The sequence below is a fragment of the Osmerus eperlanus genome, chromosome 13 (assembly GCF_963692335.1).
Source record: "Osmerus eperlanus chromosome 13, fOsmEpe2.1, whole genome shotgun sequence".
Lineage (NCBI taxonomy): Eukaryota > Metazoa > Chordata > Actinopteri > Osmeriformes > Osmeridae > Osmerus > Osmerus eperlanus.
The window spans coordinates 8625824-8646029 of NC_085030.1; the positions used below are offsets into that span (position 1 = coordinate 8625824).

General features: G+C 40.9%; 4 protein-coding genes and 2 non-coding genes across 12 annotated transcripts; 1 reads left to right on the forward strand and 5 right to left on the reverse strand.

Moving 5' to 3' along the window:
- Positions 1–679: 679 nt before the first annotated feature.
- Positions 680–3548, forward strand: mospd1 (motile sperm domain containing 1). Of its 3 annotated transcripts, none has more exons than XM_062476783.1 (6): positions 680–824; positions 1813–2122; positions 2230–2305; positions 2429–2661; positions 2853–3014; positions 3185–3548. In XM_062476783.1, the coding sequence occupies exons 2-6, from the start codon at positions 1966–1968 to the stop codon at positions 3214–3216; spliced, it is 660 nt and encodes a 219-aa protein (XP_062332767.1). In that variant the 5' UTR covers positions 680–824; positions 1813–1965; the 3' UTR covers positions 3217–3548. The 3 variants fall into 3 exon arrangements, with proteins under 3 accessions (XP_062332767.1, XP_062332766.1, XP_062332768.1); XM_062476782.1 differs by having other exon boundaries at positions 689–824; positions 1816–2122; XM_062476784.1 differs by lacking the exon at positions 680–824 and adding an exon at positions 897–918 and having other exon boundaries at positions 1816–2122.
- Positions 3549–4147: 599 nt separating this feature from the next.
- On the reverse strand, positions 4148–9494 carry pabir2 (PABIR family member 2). 3 transcript variants are annotated; one of them, XM_062476780.1, is made up of 10 exons: positions 8554–9493; positions 8236–8314; positions 8108–8161; positions 7772–7815; positions 7551–7605; positions 7073–7174; positions 6885–6970; positions 6576–6640; positions 6329–6425; positions 4148–6189 (listed from the first exon to the last, which is right to left on the reverse strand). In XM_062476780.1, exons 1-10 carry the CDS (start codon positions 8664–8666, stop codon positions 6054–6056), a joined length of 831 nt encoding a protein of 276 aa, XP_062332764.1. In that variant the 5' UTR covers positions 8667–9493; the 3' UTR covers positions 4148–6053. The 3 variants fall into 3 exon arrangements, with proteins under 3 accessions (XP_062332764.1, XP_062332763.1, XP_062332765.1); XM_062476779.1 differs by having other exon boundaries at positions 6576–6643; positions 8554–9492; XM_062476781.1 differs by lacking the exon at positions 7073–7174 and having other exon boundaries at positions 6576–6643; positions 8554–9494.
- Positions 7264–7411, reverse strand: LOC134033110 (small nucleolar RNA U109). Its single transcript, XR_009932096.1, has one exon. It is a non-coding gene; the product is annotated as a small nucleolar RNA U109 (small nucleolar RNA).
- LOC134033112 (small nucleolar RNA U109) lies at positions 7919–8060 on the reverse strand. The gene has a single exon (XR_009932098.1). It is a non-coding gene; the product is annotated as a small nucleolar RNA U109 (small nucleolar RNA).
- A 384-nt stretch (positions 9495–9878) lies between the features above and the next one.
- hprt1 (hypoxanthine phosphoribosyltransferase 1) lies at positions 9879–14330 on the reverse strand. Its single transcript, XM_062476785.1, has 9 exons — positions 14151–14330; positions 12371–12477; positions 11906–12089; positions 11739–11804; positions 11408–11425; positions 11214–11296; positions 11027–11073; positions 10771–10847; positions 9879–10685 (listed from the first exon to the last, which is right to left on the reverse strand). The coding sequence occupies exons 1-9, from the start codon at positions 14175–14177 to the stop codon at positions 10638–10640; spliced, it is 657 nt and encodes a 218-aa protein (XP_062332769.1). The 5' UTR covers positions 14178–14330; the 3' UTR covers positions 9879–10637.
- An 863-nt stretch (positions 14331–15193) lies between these two features.
- On the reverse strand, positions 15194–19736 carry phf6 (PHD finger protein 6). 3 transcript variants are annotated; one of them, XM_062476759.1, is made up of 11 exons: positions 19561–19736; positions 18104–18272; positions 17853–17954; positions 17606–17739; positions 17439–17485; positions 17130–17290; positions 16786–16929; positions 16503–16607; positions 16260–16393; positions 15946–16078; positions 15194–15827 (listed from the first exon to the last, which is right to left on the reverse strand). In XM_062476759.1, the coding sequence occupies exons 1-10, from the start codon at positions 19719–19721 to the stop codon at positions 15946–15948; spliced, it is 1290 nt and encodes a 429-aa protein (XP_062332743.1). In that variant the 5' UTR covers positions 19722–19736; the 3' UTR covers positions 15194–15827. The 3 variants fall into 3 exon arrangements, with proteins under 3 accessions (XP_062332743.1, XP_062332742.1, XP_062332744.1); XM_062476758.1 differs by having other exon boundaries at positions 18080–18272; XM_062476760.1 differs by having other exon boundaries at positions 18080–18272; positions 19535–19667.
- Between the last annotated feature and the right edge of the window lie 470 nt (positions 19737–20206).

Here is a 20206-nt window from a genome sequence, read left to right on the forward strand (position 1 = left end):
AGTACTGGTATATCGTTTCTATATTTCCTTTTAAGATATCCGTTTTTATTCTAGACAACGCCCGCCTTCTGATTTGCTTGCTTAATGTGGGTCGTGTTTGTCCAGTGTCTACTTGCATATGTGTGAGCAACCAGCCCACGAGCCTGTACAGAAGGCTACATCCTTTTACAGGTTAGAAAGCTTGGTTGCATAATCATTGATTACATACACAACAGATCAAGTATAAACTTGAAAGCCAAATCTCACACAATGTGACCGACAGTACAATTAAATGCATTCCCCAATTCCACCACTAACGTTTCAGGCCTCTTAAGTGGCAATTAAGCGACAGTCAGTGTCCCTATTCCTTTCAGGCCTTTTGCTTTGTGACTGTTCCGTCAGAAACAAATTTGAGTAAATTGAAATAAATCACTGGCCATATCTTAATGTTCTAGGAGACCGAGAGAGATAAGTAATACTGCCCTGTATAACAGATGAAATGGTTGCAACTTTTTATCTGAGTGAATTCGTTTTCATTGACAAAATGGGTCTCTTGCGGAGTCGTTTGTATCCAAGTTGGTTATGCTCACAACTAGGATCATACACAACTCGAAAAGCGATTAGAATCATGATTACTTTAGTTATGGACGTTTATAGAGCAGTGACATTAATGACGTAATGAATCTACTCTGGCGGAATTCCTTTGCCTCCAGTATCCCAGCATTCACCGCGTGATCTGCAGTGTATTGACAAAGAACAGAGCGAGAGAAAAAAAAACTGGGTGGGATCATCAAAACAGTAGCCTAACGTGCCTCAAGCAACCCTTATAAATTGACGGTGAAAAGGTAAAGCGGCATTTCGAATACATCTAATGGTTATTCAGCTGAAGTTACATTCACTCGCTTTTAATCGTTTACATGACAACGCTTGTTGTTTGCGGTAAGCAAACCTGCCAGATAAGCTAGCTACAGTACTGTAGCGTAGCTATTTGTAAATGCATGTCAGCTCGCCAGCAGTTGTTGTCTGTCTGGGTCTTTGTTTTGTTAGCAGGCTAGTGCTAGCTAGCTTATGACAGACGCATTTCATGCTTGTCCCTTGTTAGAATGATGTTGCTAGCTAGCAATAATATGACATTTGTTTGATAGTTCTTTGCCAATTTTCTGTACATCACGATGTGTGATATAATTTTTGTTACCTATGGGGTAGCTTACATTTCGATACGCTTGTCAGTAGCCTACCTAGTGTGTGTCGTTCTCAAGTTAAGGTAAGGTTACAAGCTTGTTTTACGTTACTAATGAGTTACTTGTCTTTAGTGTAGAAACAAATTCAAAAGTCTAAGCCATTGGTGAATAGCGAACCAGCTGTTGACACAAATCCCTCTCCTGGGTTCATGTAAAAAAAAAAAAAAAAAAAAGTTTCATGAACAAAAAGTTATATTTTAGAATCACACATGATAACGTGTTGGTTAATTATAGGTTAGAGGTTAGGTTAAGTCGTCAGGTTTAAAAGGCGGTCTCTGTTATTGTCCAGTGTTCAGCCAACTTGTCTAAGTTCTATAATGTTGCGACACCACACAACCTCGTATATGTCGGAGTGAGCGAGATGCTTCTTCAAGTAAACATGTTCACGTGACTAGCCACGTGGAGTGAAATGGAACTGAAGAACAAGTGATACTAACCAGACACAAGATCTGAGTGCAGCCCAATGCTGCTCAAATCTAGCTATAATAGCCATGAGCGGTTACACTTTTTTTACTGTTACCTAATATTTGCTACCCACGATCTTCAGTCTTGAGTTTCGAGTGACCCATCCTTTTCTGTGTTGCCCACAAAGCAGGACAACACCATGCCCTTAAGGAGCTGAGAGTGGGAAGGCCCATTGAGCCAGAGTGGAGGTCACACACCTGCACAGCTCCCCGAGAGAAACGCTGCCCTGCCAAACAGAGGACGAGAGACAGGGGAGCAGAAGAGAGCTCAGCTGGAGCCAATGCAGCAGCAGCAGGGCCGACAGCCGGAGCTTGTGGAAGGAAGCCTTCCCGTGTTCGTGTTCCCCACAGAGCTCGTCTTCTATGCCGATGAGCAGACGTCCCACAAGCAGGTGCTCACCCTCTACAACCCCTATGAGTTCGCACTCAAGTTCAAAGGTCGGTGACATTGCAGTAAAAATCGGTTTGATTGTATTACATACAGAACACGTCTGTGTGTCCTTAACATCAAAACCCAACCTCTACGCATGTCTTCTCCCCTTCAGTGCTATGCACAGCGCCAAACAAGTATACCGTGGTGGATGCCACCGGAGCTGTCAAACCACAGTGCTGCGTAGACATGTGAGTAATGGAACCGAATAAACTTGTTAGCGCTCACGTGAACCTTCTCTTTGTGTTCCAACATTCCCAAATGGAACACAGAGGCTGAAGTATTATTCTAACGTTTCTATGGCATGCTCTCAGAGTGATCCGACACAGAGATGTACGGCCCTGCCACTATGGGGTGTATGATAAGTTCCGGCTGCAAGTGTCGGAGCAGAGCCAGAGGAAGGCCCTGGGCCGGAAGGAGGTGACTGCCACGCTGCGGCCCTCAGCGGCCCAGGAACCCCCTAGCCCCCGTCCCCAGGAGGAAGAGGGCAGGCTGAAGGTGCAGCTGGCCGACAGTGTGTTCTTTGAACAGACTGCATTCCAGACAGGTAAGGCAAGCCCCCTCTTTGAGTGAGATTCCTTTCTGGTCGAGTATGCAGCAGTGTAACAGTGGTTGTGGTAAAAAGGTTTGTCCAAATACGTTAGCTCCTTCTCTTGTCACTAGATGGCGCCAAACACCAATACAAGTCAGTAATGGACTTGGTAAAGCGTTGTTTTCTGTTTCCTTGTGTTTAAACAGAGAGCCGGGTTGTGTCAGGAGGGCCCAGTCTCCTGACAGTGCTGCTGGGATTGGTGTGTATGGCTGCCCTCATGCTCCCTACCCTGGGAGAGCAAGAATCCACCGTGCCTGTCTACCTCCACTTAAGTGTTAACAAAAAACTTGTAGCTGCTTATGTTCTAGGTGAGCACGTAAACTACATGTTATGGCTAGCCAAAATTACATTTGTTTGACTATTAAGGAGCTCTCCTGTAATTATTCTTCTTAAGACCTTGTGATAAGTTAGCATCCGTTAGTGCTTAAATGCCTACAGTTATTCCGTTCGAGCTCACTCTTTGTGGTTTATCTTGCAGGTCTTCTTACAATGGTTATCCTGCATACATGAAGTTCATTTCTCACTGGAGAGAAAGGGAGGAATAGCTGAAGCAAAATAAAAAAGAAGAGGATCTTCACACACCCAAGGCTACCATGTGACAGGGTAGTGGTGGGGGAGGGGGGACGGGGGATTGGGTATCAGGTCAATTTGCCCCCTTCCTCTAAAAACATACATTTACATCTTCAAAATACAAGACTGAACTGATGCAAATAACATAGACCTTCAGCGCTGAAGCTAGAAGGGGGAAAATGCTCAAAGGCTGTGTGAGTCAGTGGCCTTGGGCTTGTATAGAAATATTGTGGAGGGGGTAGGGCTTGAATTAAAAATGTTGTTTGACTTCATATACCTTGTGTCTGTCTGTTTTCATGGCCATTTTGTACCAGAAAATGGTGAACTGAGTGTTTAACTGACTATTACATAATGGTAAACTTTAACATGATTAATAAATGTATATAAAAAAAAACATTACGCTTTTGTCCTGTCCTCAACGGTAACCACATCTAATGCTTATGTTGGTGTCAAGTTGATACGAACCACTTTTAAAAAAAATAGAATAGCTTCTGACTAAATGCAGTTACATGCATGTGGGAATATTTGGAGTGTTACATTTCAGCAGCAATAGAAGGTTTGACATGTGACCAAAGGAATTGATTTCTTCCTATGAAAGACAATGGTTTACTTGCTGTACACTATCATTGTTGTTACTTAAAAATGCTTAATAAAGTCCCAACACACGTCTGTGTTGTATTATTGGTAAATACATCCTGTCTAGACGGAATGTGGCTATAGGTAGTGAAGCGCACATACATGAAACACTTGTTACTCCCAGCTAAACTCCCAAGACAATCTTCAAATGAGGATTTCATGGCAGTAAACTAAAACTGGTTTAGTTAAATTAGTAGTACCACATTACAATCAATAACACCAAACACACTGGAAATATTGGACAAATAATTTATTTACCGTAAGGTAAAGAAGTTTATTGATAAGATATCTCAAAGGGGACACAAGGACAGACGCAGTCCAACATTGCTGCAGATAAGGCTCTTCTACCATCCTGCCGTCACAAACATACTGCACACTTTTAATGTACTTTTAGTCCAGTTCATGCCTTAGATTAGAAGCATGTTGAAGTTACAGACAAAAATAATCATAAAAATAAACACCACCTCAACAATTTTGATGACAAGCAACCAAACTGACCAGGCTGTTGCTCGTCTACACAAAAGAAACAGACATTCAGTATTCAAACTGCATCTCAAAATAAACTATCAATAACATACGTCCATAAAAAAGGATTTACAATCACTTTTGTTTCACAAGAAAAAGACGTGTTTCAGACTTCAGAATAGCATACCTTGTAGGAGGGTACATTTGTTCAAATAAGTCCATTTCATTTTCATTCCTTCTCCAAAAAATACAAATCTGCCCAAAAAGACAACCATTATACATATTCTTTGTACATCACAGGAAGCTCTCAAGATCTTTTCCCTAATGGTATTCCCCTGCTCAGACTTTTCAGTATCAATGTATGAAATCATCCATCCAGTGAGATATTCTTGCACTAAAATATGTTACTGTATCAATATTTGACCATGGTAACAGAAAAATATACAGCCTCACAGCTTCCCTTTTCAAATGCAATGGCACAATTTGACATGGCTCTCTACACTGCACTGAGTTTTGGATACAGCCAAGTAAAGGATGCTGTATTTTTAATTGAAAGTATAAACAGTCAATACTTTGATTTGAAGAATTGAATTAATCAATGTACAATGAAGTGGCTGCAAAGGAAAAAGATCATAAATGCATCAGAAATAAAACTGAGTTTGACTGTACTTTGTACTGCACAATGATAAATTCCAGGCAAAAACACAGGATGCAGAGTTTAGCATGTAGTGTTCAGATCCTATCAGTGGTGACCCCCCCTCTAGTTCTGCTCCAGTACGATCATCTGTATCACAATGCATATTTTACTCAAACAACGGACAGTGTCAGCCAGCAACAAGGCCAGCTTAAGTGCCATTAAGAAAACCAGATTTTCCACATGTCATTTTTGGGATTCCATCTGGAAACATTGCTTCTTCAATACAAGGATGAGAAAAACCTCCCATCTATATACCTTCTGGTTAGTTCCTATAGATAGAAAAGGGTTGGTTTGCTGTTCATTGATGCCCTGTGCCCACATTCTCATTACAGCCAGTTCACAAAAATTAAAACTATTTATAATGTTTTAAATGGCAAATATGTACATACTTACAAACAACGAAGCAGGAAAACAATAAGTTAAATCCTTTCATACAAAAACTGCCCACACTGTTGTGCACTTACAAAGGTCTGGAGATCTGCCCTTCTCTTGCACCTTAAAAAATAAACAAATTATACTCATGGGACAACCCATTACCCATCCCGACAGTCATTTCCCATGCAGTATTACCACCCTCCAGTAAGATGGTACTGATTAAAGGATACACTTAAGGGATACATTACCTTGGTGGTTATGTCACTATTTGGGAGGCTAAGCACCATGTAAAATATCCATTACTAGCAGCTGGTGCTCCACAGTTGCCCCATTTAAGTTCAAGGCTTACCAGTGCTTCCACAGCCACACACAGCACAAATCTAGGACTTTGGTTTCATTTAATACAAATACACCTAAAGTCTCCCAAGCAGTCTAGCAAACAGCCAAGCAAAAACATACAGCATGATGCTGTTCGGAAGTCCCACAACAAAAGCTAAATAGTAGGGAGTTGGTGGGTCTATGAAGGACACTAACTGGTGGGATCAGGGTTTTTTTAAACCTCCGATTTTCACCCTGCTTTAGTGTCCCTCTACGGTTCCCCTGATCACTTTGGGGAGAGACCCTGCAGGGGGGTGAAGGGAGAGTTGCTGGAAGAAGGGGAGACACCGTCCATCTTAGCTGGGGACCCAGAGGAAGACCCCACACTGCTGAGGCTTCCATCCAGCAGGTCTGATGAGAGGCTGAGGAGAGAGAATGTCAGCAACACGACACCAAACTGTACCAGGTTTTTTGAAATGCCAGTGATCTTAACAAAATGGACATATAAAATGTGTTACGGTTCCCCCAGAGACCAAATAGGCAAATTTGGGAGACCCTCACCATGAGTTGAGCTCAGACAGTTGGGTAACATCCGATGACAGCATGGTGGTAGTCCCCTGAAAGAGCCTCTTAGGCTGGCTCTCGGTTTCCATCTCTCCTACACACAGAGGAAAAAGAACAGTTAGGATACACACACACACATTCGAAGAATACAGTTTTCATTCAGTGTTGTCTCTTGTGTATGTGTATTTTTGGGCCATAAGTTGCAGCTCAGAGCCCTGTCTGAGAGTGAATCTGGGTGACAAACCTTTGCGTTTGATTGGCCCCATAATGCTGGGTCGGATGCAGTTGATTGGGCTTTGGCTTCTCCGGCTGCTGGAGAAGACATTACCGTTGTAACACATGGAGTCAAGATAGTGTAATGGTCATCACAAAAGTTTGTAAAATATCTTGCATTTGCTCAAACTAAGAGTTCAATTTGGTAAATATAATAATAAAAAGCTTCAAGGCTCATTGCCCTGAACAACACTTTTGGCTCAAATTTGATGCAGTTAGTAGTCGATATTCACAGAGTAGCGGCACTTGACAAGGTTGGCCAGATTACATAAGCACTCACCTGAAGCGTCGTGTTGGGCTGGGCACTGGGCTGGGGGTTAGGCCATTGCTGCTCACAAGGATTTGCAATGAGGGAGAGAAGCACTGCTGCTCATTGGAGAAAGGAAGAGACAAAATCCAAGTCAGGACTGTCACAAACATTTCTCTCTTCCTTCTAGACATACATGATTCAACCACATCTAAACATACCTTTTTCCCTATCCCCCTGGTTGGGGATGGGGCAGGAGACACAGGCACAAAGTCAATGCGCTTTGGGGATGATGATGCAGACTTCTCCAAGTCATTGTCACTCTGTATGATACAGAAACGCAAACCCTCCTATGTAACATGCCGTAGAACCACACCCTGCATTGTTACCTTCCATTCCAAGGTAGAGGAGAAGTTGTTGGAGTATTATACTACCGACTCAGTCTGTTCTTGAGAGACTGGTGGCCCTGTTAACTCCATGGGGTTTCATCTAGCATGTCTCAATATGTCAACCCTCCCAACAGAGAGGGGAGGAGACTGGCCCAAGGCCCAGACATGCAGTATGGTCACAGAGATATCCAAAGTACACCCAATGAAGTGCAATTAAGTGCTGTGAATCTAGAACAAGGATTCCACAAGGACCGTTTGTGGTCCCTGTAAACAGTGGAGGTGTTGTTGCCATGGTAGTATTGCTTCTTACCAAATTGAGACTTTCTTCCCAGGATTGGCTAATCTGCATAGCAGCTTGAACACCCCTGAGACCAACAAAACAAAGAACAGTGAGCCAAACATTGAAAGAGAACACTGCAATGACATGCTTGAAGTATAATACTACATATCACCTGTAAAATAACAGGTCTTTAATATAGTTCTTGAGTTCCATCACCCACTTTTAAGACTCATTACATCAAGCACCCCTACCGTTCATGGGCAGTCTCTCTGTTCATCACATCAACACCTTCCTCCTGCAGAATCACACACAAGTGCAACGTGCATTAAAAAGGGTAGATTACTCAAAACACATCAGCATGTGTGCATTTAACTGCCATGTGAGATCCAGACAGCTAGCAGTGTTGGAGTCTGATACTACCAATCGGCCTGCTCTGGGAGACCGTTGGCCCTGTAGACTCCATGAACTATTGTTCTGGCATGTTTTGAAGGCACCGACACTCCCTATGGCTGGAGAGGGGGCCAGAGGTCTGACATGCTGTCAGTGATCAAAATAAAAGTGATTGGTGCAGTTTCACTTAGGCCCACCTGCTTAATTTGATGGAGCCTGGTGCTGGGGACACGAATGGGTGAGGAAGGGACCTGATGGAGAGAATGAGAATGTTAAAATGAAGTAAAACGAGACAAATTTCTGACTGATTAACTGATTACAGTACCATATTGGGACGGTTGACAACTGTGGTGCTGTTTCTTCTGGAACGTAAAACCTCTCTCTGAAACACCTGCGAGTTGTCACTGAAAAGTAAGAAATGTGTAAATTGCAAGGATGGTTAAGGTTTCCCAGAATGGCAGGTCTTTACTGGACTGTCATTGTGCATTATGACTGAAGACAAGCAGAGTGAATGCAAATCAGACAGGAACATTTCACAGTGATTTGAATAACAAAGACCACAGACCATAAATACCACCATAACACAAACAGGAAATGTAAATCATGTTTCTAAATCATGTTGTAGTTAGGAAAGTACAAAAACCTCAGGCCGTTTATCATAGGTGCACTGTTGGATCGTCTTAAATGGCCATCGTTCTGAACTAGTGACGATGGAATTTCGAGGTCCAGTTCCATCTTCTCTCCTTGGTTGTTCATCGTGCAATAATGTCCCCCTTACATGTAGCAAGACGACTAATTGTGTCCCCCTCGTCTGCAACGTTTCTGGCTTTCCATCTACATTGTTCAAAGTAGTGTTTTGTGTAGACTAGCTTGCAATAGTGCAATCAAGGTATTTATCGTTAACTATTTAGCTACAGCTACTGGTTTGTTAGCTATGGATACCAAACCTGGAAAAACACTGACATAAATTGAAATCGCAACTAAATTCACAACTCAACCAAAAGAGGGCTGGCCCATGCTGCAGGCAGCTAACGTTAGCTGGCTAACAGCTTCTGCTAGTTTACATGGGTTGCAGCGAGCGATAGCTAGCTAGCAGCAACACCACAAAGCCCACTGAAGCAGACGTCCCCCAAAATAAATTACACGAGACAACAAAAACAAAAATTGGAGACGACATCAAAATGTCTGAAAATTATTGTAACGTCAACAAAGGTAACTATTCATGCTATGGCAACAACAGAACTGTAGCTGAGCAGCTGGCTACGGATTGCTAGCTTAGGTAGCTAACTAGCTAGCTAAACTGGTTAAAATGATGATGTATGCTAGCTAGCTTCTAAATTAGCTAGTCTAGCTAGCTAGCAATGATCTACATTACCATATTCGGGGATCATCAATGTATAAAACGTTCACAGTTTAACGGTGACCCTAAAACGATCATGGTTAACAATACGACTATCTGTGCTAAATTTCAATCTAATGTTTCCACTGTCTATCATCAATTTTGATGATCAGTTGTTTGCTGCTGGACGGCGTCGATGAGAAGCCCCAACACCAAACTTCCCGCCCCACTGATAGTTGCTGGCTGAGCGATAGCAAACTCGACCAATGAAAACGGCTCATTATGCCAGCGTGCCCATTTGAAAGACACAAAAAGACTTCTCTGCTACCCAATCAGGTGCAAAAATCTCAAGCTATTTCCTGAAGACGTTCATAGCCCATAAATCGCTAGAATGTTTTGTCCATAGCCCCTTGTTTTATTCAAATGAACAATTAAAATATGTTGGTACAGTTGATCTGAAGCAGCACATATGCATTGGAGCAGGGCTTCACCTGGTCTCCAGGGTTTCTGTTCTGCTTGAGTCAGGCCTGCCTGAAGAAGATCATCGTTTCATGCCACTATATACCTTTATTTTGTCAGCAATCAAACAGTAAATCATTTAAAATTACGAATTCAATAACTGAATAATGTTCTGTTACAGACAATAAAGAGTTTAATGGTTGGGCTTTAAAATTATATTGATGAGTTTATACTATTGGAATAGAATGATGTGGCACTGAATTCGATTTACAGTATATTAGAGCTTAAAATACATTCCTTGCATGTACAAAAGACAATATGGATGAAATACAGTAATATAATTATTCAATATTCACACACAATTGAGTGAAAATCTTGAATTGAGTGAATTAATCTTCCTTTTATGTCTGCTATCCTTATATAAATATGTGCTCAAATCAGTCAACAGCACTTTGTTTAAAGCTGGTAAGGAGATTAAAAACTTGTCACACTGCAGAAAAAACTTTATGGGAAAAGACTGAAATCGAAATCATAACTACATAATGCTAGCAGCCACACCCAAAAGAAATTATTTTTGCCATTGACAGGGCAAACAAGCAATTATCACTAAAAAGTAGAGCTCTAACTTAACATTTCAAATGTGGAATGAAGACTGACTCACAAAGTGGTTTCTCAAATTAACGTTGTGAGGCAAGAAAGAGCAATTGCAATTGGAGCACAATATCAGTATTCATGCAACTTCTCAGAAACCCTGAGCAGAAACCGTGTGTAAGTGTGTGTGTATCCATAAGTGAGTGGGTGTATGCATGCATTTCTTATGTCACGTGAGCTGCAACAGTGATTTGAATTTTTGGACCAAAAAAACAAATCAGATAAAAATGAATTGAAACATCAATAGAAATAATGATACATGATTATAAGTGATGTCCTCACGCCTTGTATTTCTCCTTTCCTGTTTCACTAATGACGCAGATATGCTGAAAAAGAGAATACGAGAAGTGAACATTTGAAAAAGTGAAAAATGAGGATGTTAAAAAGGTTACAATTTGGGATTTTACTTACATTTAGATCTCTAAAGTACTCATTGTAGTCTAGTGCGTATCCCACCACAAATTTATCAGGGACTTCAAAACCTACAACTATAAAAACAATTGAAATAGAGAAGGTAGTTTCAGAGCAAGCAGGAACACCATTTTATACAGAGTATAGTCCATGCAAAATCAGGCGAGTTCACTATAGGCAAGATAAGGCAAAGTAAAATAATGTTTATGCATTTTGAAACTATTCCCTAATGAGGATATTGGTATATTCAGCTTACAGTCTGGTCTGTAACCAACACTCCTTGGTGTCCTTTTCACCAACAAACTGAGGGCAGAAACAGGGAAGATGATAATATGACTGTGTAGCTCCAATAGCAGTTATAACTACACACACACACACACACACATCACTAATCTTTGAAGAATCATGCAATGTACATGTCTGAGACCAGAGTATTAGTTTACCTCGCCACTTTGACCATTTTTGGTTTGTACTGTTGCAGGAGTTGCAGAAGGGTCTTCATGGTTTTTCCTGTGTCAATTATATCCTAGAAGTGGGATAAAAAAATATATATATTTATAAAGCCATCGAAATAAATTGCACAATTTATTTGCATTGTCACATAAAATGCAGTTAATAAATTTGATTATACACATACCTCCACAATCAGGACATTCTGTGTAAATGAGATAGAAATCAGTTTGTGACAAAGCAATACAGCACATCTCATTTTTAAGTAACAGTTGCCCCTCAAGTTCTAAGGTGATATGTGACCATGTACATCTCAGGATAAACCCTGCTACTTCTTATCTTAAAAGATAGATATGTGAAAGACAGATAAGAAGCTCCTAAAATGTAACTACCGGTACTGAGTAACAAAACATTGGAAGGATTGTTTGGATTTGTCATCTACCATATTCAATGCAAATGTTAGGACCTGGACTCAAAGGACTGGACTGAAAGTGAGAACATTTGAGAACAGTGCTCACCTTCCCTGTTAGTGTAGACAGGTCATCCCCTCCAATTACTTTTATTTCACCAGTAGATTGATCGTTCTGTTAAGACAAAATAGTTTGAACAGAGGTGCATCATTTTTTGGGTTGGCGTGATAGATATATTTTATGGGTTGATGTGGTAGACATGGTTTGAAGCTCACACAGTAGCTCTTTAGTCTGATGAAATCCACGGTCATAGGGATAGAACGGTCACTGTTGCGATTCAGAGCTTTGATGTAGTCCAGCAGGTCAGCAAAGAACTTGTAGCCCCCCTTAAGCACACATAGGGCCACAATGTGGTGCCCTCCCATGTCTTTCATAATCTCCCTGGCCAGCCTCTCTGTCCTGGGTACACAGAGTCCGGGATGGGGGTGGGAAAGATAGAGGGTGCAGTTAGCTCACCTTTCTGTTACAGTCAGCACTAGATCCTGTTTCCGCTGTTTGGATTAGGGGCCAGAATCTTTCAGACCATTTTTTTAAGCCCATACTGATACCAGAGAGGCTGTATGTAGAGGTGGGTCAACATTACTGACAAGAAAACCACGTGAAGATGTGATTAGTTCAATTACTAGTACTATTCTTGTTTATCTCAAAGCGTAAACTGCCACTGGCCAGAAGCAACCCACCTGTCCAAGATGAGTCCGTGTGGAATGTAGACCCTCTCCAGGTCAGCGGCATAGTGCTTTGGTATGCAGAACAGGTCTAGGTCATATCCTTGTTCGTCATCGCTAATCTGAAATACGCAAGAAAGAAGAAAATTGCATGCTCAGAACCTATTAATTCAAGTGTACAAGCTGTGGGAGTCATGAGACAACAGAGAATGGATGTAGAAATCCCAGGAGTATTACCCAACTCTAGGCAGTTAGAAAAGGCCAAGACACTAAAGGCTGTTCACCAGCCCTCTCCCCTCCTTTTACTCGAGACTAAACTTCTGCTGACCTTAATACCACAAGACACATATTTGAAGGACAACGTATTTGAATGTGTAGTCTTCCAGGCTGCTGTGTAGTCTAGGCTATTCAACTCAACTCTGAGCCAGGGCAGGAGGAACAAAATGTATTAACCCCATTACCAATCCCAAGAGGAATCACTCCACTTCAATCATCAAATCATTCAACATGTCTCTCCATCTCACTGCTCAACTGAAAACATATTTTAAAGCATGCATGATTATTCAGAAGACACAACTTCTATTCAGAAATACTAAACTAATTAGATAAAAGGGAGGCTGTATACCTTGTTTTCTAATCCAATTACCTGCTTTAGGGTAAACACAGGAGCATCTGAACTCCTTTATTGAAGTCATGTGATTGCACTGTGGCTACAGCAAAGTTGTGCTGGGGAATAGTTTTTGTCTTCAATTATTAATAGAAAAATAAAAACCCTTTACACTGTTTGCTTTAATGCAAATGTATTATAAGGTCTTCACCAGCTAGCCATCCAGGCTATAAAGCTGGGTACTCTCATGCAGTCTGTCCAATGCAGGTGCTCCATGTGAGTTGTTGCTGTTTGAGAGTGAAGGAGGGCTTCACTGTTAATAACTACTTGTAGCGGTACAGACTAAAATGTCCAAGCCTAGACTGTAAGATCTAAGGAAAATCACATATTAGCTTACAGCAAAGATGCACATTGACAGTTTGTCATACAGGGAGATAAAAAAAATAATGTTGCAATTTATCATAGGAGCATTGCCTTGGGTTTGTGCACTAAATGTTTCTAACTATATCAATATTAATAGTTTTGTGAGAAACCTCAAGATGATCCTCCATGGTTCTCCAACTAAATTCCCCTCTGCTTCAACACTACAGTATTCATCAATAACCTCTGTGTAAATAGATAATTCTGACATGTCATCAACCATAATTCCACAACTTGGGTTGTGTGTTGTTTGGCATGTGTGTGCCAAAATATGAGTACGGTCATAGCTTGTATAGTATGTGAAACTGCTTTGCTCTCAATTATCCTCTAGTCTACACAAACGAGGAAATGGTTAGGATTTTTTACCAAGTAAAAACCAAGTCTTTTATTTTTACTTGGTTCAAACTAAATTTGGCATGTAATGGGCTATCGAGCCGCTGATGGTAGTTTGTTTAACATTGAATCTACAGGTAATTAATCGGTTAGTGTTGGTTATATGATTTTAGACGCATGGAATCACATGGCCCATACGTGAAGCACGCGCGCAATACAGCAGGCCGCGCGAAATACACACAGCCATACTGTTTATGAACGAGAGCAATATATGGGCGAATGTACGATTGCAAAGTTTTAAACGAACCAATAAATAGGGACAGTTCAAATATGGGGTGAACGGTGCCTAGCAATGTTCATATTCTTTAAAATATCAACCTTTCAACAAAATCCACAAACTAAGCTTAGAATCAGTGTAGTTTTTGGAAGACTTACCACAACACAAGGGCTGTTGGTCGCCATGTCTGTTTGTTCTCTTTGGTCTGTGTGGAAAGCAACAATATATTTTCTCCACAGAAAACAGATCTTCGGCTGTCAAAGTACTGAGTTTCACCTTTTGACAGCGCACGCCACCTACCTACGTAGCTGACTACAGTAGATTCTTCCGCAAATGCGTTGTCGTGCGTGCTGTAGTAGCACGCTAACAGACGAATCAAATCAATGGGAATGATGTACCGCCCACTTTGACCGCAATGACGTCTCAAGTAAAAACACAAAATAAAACATCTTGATTCCAGAGCGCATTGCGGGTACTTGGCTTATGAAAATCACAATTGAAACGTATTTTTACACCTAAAATTGCTTTTTAACCGTTAAATATCAGTTGATTGCGATAGTAAGCTAAAAAGCACACACCGTGGTTCCATGTATGTCTTCAATGACAAAACAAACACTGTATCTCAAGTTCATAACATCAGAGACCATACATAACATCATAAGGAATCCTTGGCACCTCTTATGACTCATAATGAATTCCAATGCCCACTCGGCCGACACCCACATCCAGGTACTGTGACATTCCTCACCCTCCAGCTACCATCTTTGTAGAAATCTCCAAATTCCCACCCAACCCAAAGCTCCACTAACCATGTTAGAATTATTATCTGACACATGATCTTGCACAAAAGCAAGAGTAGGAAAGTGTAGGCTACAAAAATATTTTTGTTGTTGTTGAAAGCATCTGATACTGTTTCGTCAATCTGAGTTCCAAACCTTTTTGTAGACTGTACAGAATGGTTTAAAAAGTAAAACTGTGATACTAATGTCTAATAATTTGGTTGAATAATCAAATCCACGTTTAATAAATGTATAATACAAAATGTGTGTTGTTTATTTGAGATCATATATATATATATATATATATATATATACTGTATAGACCGTAAATATTGAAAACAGTACGATGTCAACTTCTCTACTGAGAACAGCATTGTATGACAAATGAACCTAGTTACAGAGGAAACAATCCTAATGCATCCTATAGCAAAGGACCTTTAATCTTTCTTGACTGATTGACAGTCTTGAATATTGAACATTATTCATGATTATAATACAGAAGTAACATAAAACACATTCCATAAGAGAAAATGACTAATGTAAAAAGAAATTTCTTGAGAGAAAAAAAAAGATTACAGAATAAAAAAATACAAAAAACAATTTCGAAGAGGAAGAAGAAACAAGTAGATGAAACCTTCAGGGACTAAAAGAAGATGAATTTTGTATAGAACAAGGAGACTTGACTCTAGAACCGATGGGTGGAATAGTTAATAGATCCCAGTCAGTACTCATTACAGGAGTACAAAAACAAGTATTATTAAAGTATAACCACTGGCCACATTTTCTAGTCATGCCTTATTTTCACCATACTGCAGTGCTTTGCTCACAGCAGTATACCACAGTCACGCTTGAGTCCATAATGTAGCTCATTCATAAAATGTGGTAATTTAAGGCAGGTACTGATATGACAACCTGCAGTGGTGTGTGTCTGTGGGAGGAAGCTGGGTAGAGGCAACTGAAAAGTCTGATTGGGACTTGAGAAATGTTTGAGCTATAAAAAATATCTTATCTCCATCTTTGAATTCTCCTTATCCTCTTATTATCCGTAACCATGATCTGTGGAGACAAATGTTTCCCTTCAATTAAATTCCAGCTTCTATGGACAACATTTTTCCCAACATAACATTACGATGTGTTTGATGAGTTGTACTGTCGTATTTCAAAGCCCCATTACCTAATTGCCATTGATTTGAGGTGAAGGCAATGTCCCACCATGGTCGACAGCTGCCCTCTCTCTACTGCGACTCTCCCTCTCCTCGTCCTCCTCATCTCTCTCCTCATTTCCACTGTGGTTCTTACAGTACAGCCTAAACACAAAGCACAGCAAAACTTTCATCATTTAGAATACATCTTTGTCCTATTAACTTGAATCCCAATATTGTACATATGAAAGATACTCAGAACTGTTTTAAGGGACAAATCCTGGCATCCCTATTTCTTAACTAAGGTTATGTTTAGATGGAGGAATGTGGGAGTGGTGGAACTCACTTGTAGATTCCACGAGCCATGTTCTCTATGTACTTGGCCTTGTCCTGTACACCACAATGGTAGTGGTAGGTCTTCACACAAGCCTTGATCTCACACCCGATAGTGGCACCCAACTGGGTACAGAGGGTGCATTTCTGAAGGGTAATTATTTATAATATAACAGTTACAACCGTATAACCTTAACTCCTCACACTGTGCATTCAAGTAGATATCCACAACTGTATACTGTCATACAATTCTCACCATTCTTTTCCCTCTTTTTATTTCCTGGATGACCGTCTTGATGTCAAAGTTCCCAAACTCAGCCCGTGAGGTGGTGGTGAGTTGGACTGTTCCCGATGAGAAAAGCTACCAGCAAGAAAAAACAGGACAACAGGTGACGGGAAATAATGCATGTCACAGGTAAGAAATACAACAACAACAAATAGGTCTAGATGTAACCATTCCACACATTCCACACTGAAATACAATGAATGTCCATACAAGGAAGGCAAAAGACCAGTTAAAAGTAAGGGATGAATCTCACCATGCATTTGTAGTGTGCAGCAACCTTTTTAGCGTTGTCAGCATGGAGTACGCCCCGTGTTTCGTTTTCCTCCTCGCCAGCGTGACAGAAGCCACAACGGAGGCCGCTGTCACCAGGACCAACCCTCAGGGGGGACCTGTCCCGCTGTAAAACACAGCCACATACATCTCAAACAGTACACAACAAGACAAACATCACCAAACCAACGGGATCCACAAATAGACTTCCCATCGAGTGTTACCATGTGCAATAGGTCAACTACTACTGACAATTACCAACGTATGTGATCTATATAAGTGGTTTAAACTCAGTGAAGTGGGTGGGTTTGATAATACATTTCTTACATGTGATGAGCTCTCGTCATCTACCCCCTGTGAAGAGGTGGAGCGGGTGTCCTCAGATTGTCCACGAGATCCAGCTTTGTTCCGCCCCTTCTCAAACCTCCCACGGCCCCTACCCCGAGGAGGGGAGGAGTCTGAGTCGTTGGCAACACCACTCTGTTCATCTGAGAAAGGAAAGCAAACACTTAGCCACATGGCTTTTTGTCTATTTTGAGGAAGTACGTTTTCACAGTGCTCAGATCCTCCGTTTTGAATGGCAGTTAAGAGTATGTGATGCTGATAATGGATCAGCAAATTGGTAAGAAAACATACCGTCACTGTCGTCTTGGGACGCATCCTTGTGTTTTCGACAGTAAACCCTGCATTGGCAGAAAAATTAAGACAGGAAAAAATGTGATCGGTTAAGGTGCTGAGGTCCCAACTGTTCCAGCTTCAGATACAGGAATGAATTGGAACAACGTATGGAAAAGGGGACCTACAGGTAGATGCCTTGTGAGGTGTTCTCTTTGATCTGAGCCTTGTCCCACAAAGCGCAGTAATAGTGATATGTTCGCCGACAGGTCTTCACATCACAGCCAATGGTGGCACCAGGTCTGTGACAGGATGAGCACATCTGCAGGGCACAGAGCAGAACATGAGCCATACTATAACATATCTCAAACACCCATACGTACATTAGGGTGATATGTGAGGCTATGTGCTACCTTACTACAGCCTCGCACTCACCAGCTTATTCCCTCTCTTTATCTCCTTTTTGACGTCTTCGATGGAAAAGCCACCCAAGTTCTCACTGTCCGAGTGAGATGTGACCAAGGCAGAGGAAAAAAGCTGCACAGGACAATCATAAATAAAAGAGAATGTGAAGAAAGTAAATGAAGTAAATGAAGAAAGCGTGCCAATTGTCATTGAAAATCTGACTAGGGCACAGCCTGCAGTGACTGTCCGCAACTGACCATGCACTTGTGATGGGCTGCCACCTTCTGGTTGTCTGACACCAGCAGCTGTCCACACTCCTTGTCCCGATTTGTTTTGCAAAAGGCACATTTTGGCAGACGTGCTGCAGTTCCTTTTCTCTGTCCAGACATCCTCTGTATGTTTCCCTCTCTCCTTTTGTCTTCAAATATCTGTGAGTGAACACCACTGTTCCTGGAATGGACAGAAAGTGTGTGAGAGTGATATGTGCTTGGTCAGCATCATTGAGACTGCATTACTTCTTTCAGAAATAATGTTTAATACATATTCTGGGACAAATGCCCTCGCCTAATATCAGCACAGTGTCATTCAAAAAATTTGAACGTTAGAAATTATGTTAGAATTAATTAATGATCTTAGGGTGGTTGAGTATGTGGTCAATGGTAAATTAAGAAAATGAAATGATAAAATGCTTGATGTAGCTTAGCTCTATGATTAGTAGATTTCTGATCATGTCAAGACATTAAGCGTGGGACCTACAAATATTTGAAAAACGAGAAAACTTTGGCTTTTTGGAATACTTTTTGGAAAACTTACGGATGAACTAATTATTTTATAGAAGTTCTATGTTTTAAAAATCATTAGTATTAAAGATACAGCAGTTTTAAAACATATGGTGCGATATGCAGAGAAACAAGCTTTCAAGATATAGACTACAACCTATTCACAACTTTAAAATGTGCTAGATACCAAAATATTTTAATATATTAATTTATATAAATTAGAAATATAAGTACAGCTATACGATGAACGTATTTGCTCTCATAACACAACAGGGTGTTTTAGTCACAGTGGTATGCACCGCAAAGCCTCTGCCGTAGCTGCCATGATAGCTCACAGTATCATTGGGCAGAAGCAGAAACAGTACAACGTGGATGCACAGTGGCCAAGTAAACAACGAAAGATATCTATCTCCCAGATCACTGTAAAATAATATAGGATGCCCACATAAACAGAAAATAAACTGTTCATATATCGTATGTAAAAGGGCATATTGGGAGATTAGATGCATTACGTTGGAAATGTCGCTGTATTTATATCTACAGTCTTGAAGTTCGTATGAAAGGGGGTGTGTGTCTCCTTCAAACTATCTCAACTATATTTCAGTAAGCTCTCTAAAACTGAATTCTTCTGAGCGTTGAGGCCTTTTGTCGCAGGACCAAAAGGCCTGCTAGGAGGTACATGGTAGATCTTTTGAAAGGCAAATAGTTTACTTCTTAAAACAACAGATTCATTCCTGTATTTCTCAATGAAAGATTGATGAAAGAGCGAGGTCGCTTTGCCCGCTTCTAAGCCAAGACTGAGCGCCATACATGATCTATCCAGATTCAACTGAGAAAGCGAGCGGGTTTTCTGAGCTTTTCCGCCACCACCAGCTAAGTCCTATCGGCCTACAACTAACAAAAGAGGATGGTTGACACTAACAATTATTTTACCTCTGTGACAGATATGTTGATCTTACCCGTCTTTGTAGTGAGGTTTTATCACGCAGAGGAACGTGGAGAAGGGGCAAAAGTATTCGACTGTGTATGGTTTCTGATCGGTAGCTAGTAGGTTCCGTTTCACCACTGCGTTGCTTTCGAGTGACGTTGCGCACTGCAAAAACGCCCCAACGCCACGCATAATAATCACACACAATCATCAATATAATGATAGGCCTATATGAGGCGAGAAACTCATTTTTCTTGTCCCCTCTTTTTGTGTTTAATAACGCTGCAGGCTCTGGTTTAACTGGCGATATGATTCCATAAGTCCTATATTTTCAAACGCTATTTCTTATCAGTTTGGACATGGGATTTTTATTCCCCCACTACTAATTTAGGATACACAGAAAGTGAAATTGTAAATTGCCCAGTCAGATGTTTCAGATTAATGTATTGGATAAAATATAGCACCCGAACATGAAAATGGTTACAACAAAAGTTATCAACTTGGAGAGAATTGTTGCAGTAGCCTATACTGTAGGCTATATGGTGCATTTGGATGAAGTTGATAATTAATTTGTATAACCTTGCAGAATGAGAAGGCCTACATCAGTTACCAATTTGCGTAAGCTATGATAGTTTGATTTCGACTATTATTTTATGGATGTGACAGAGAGGGGGGTA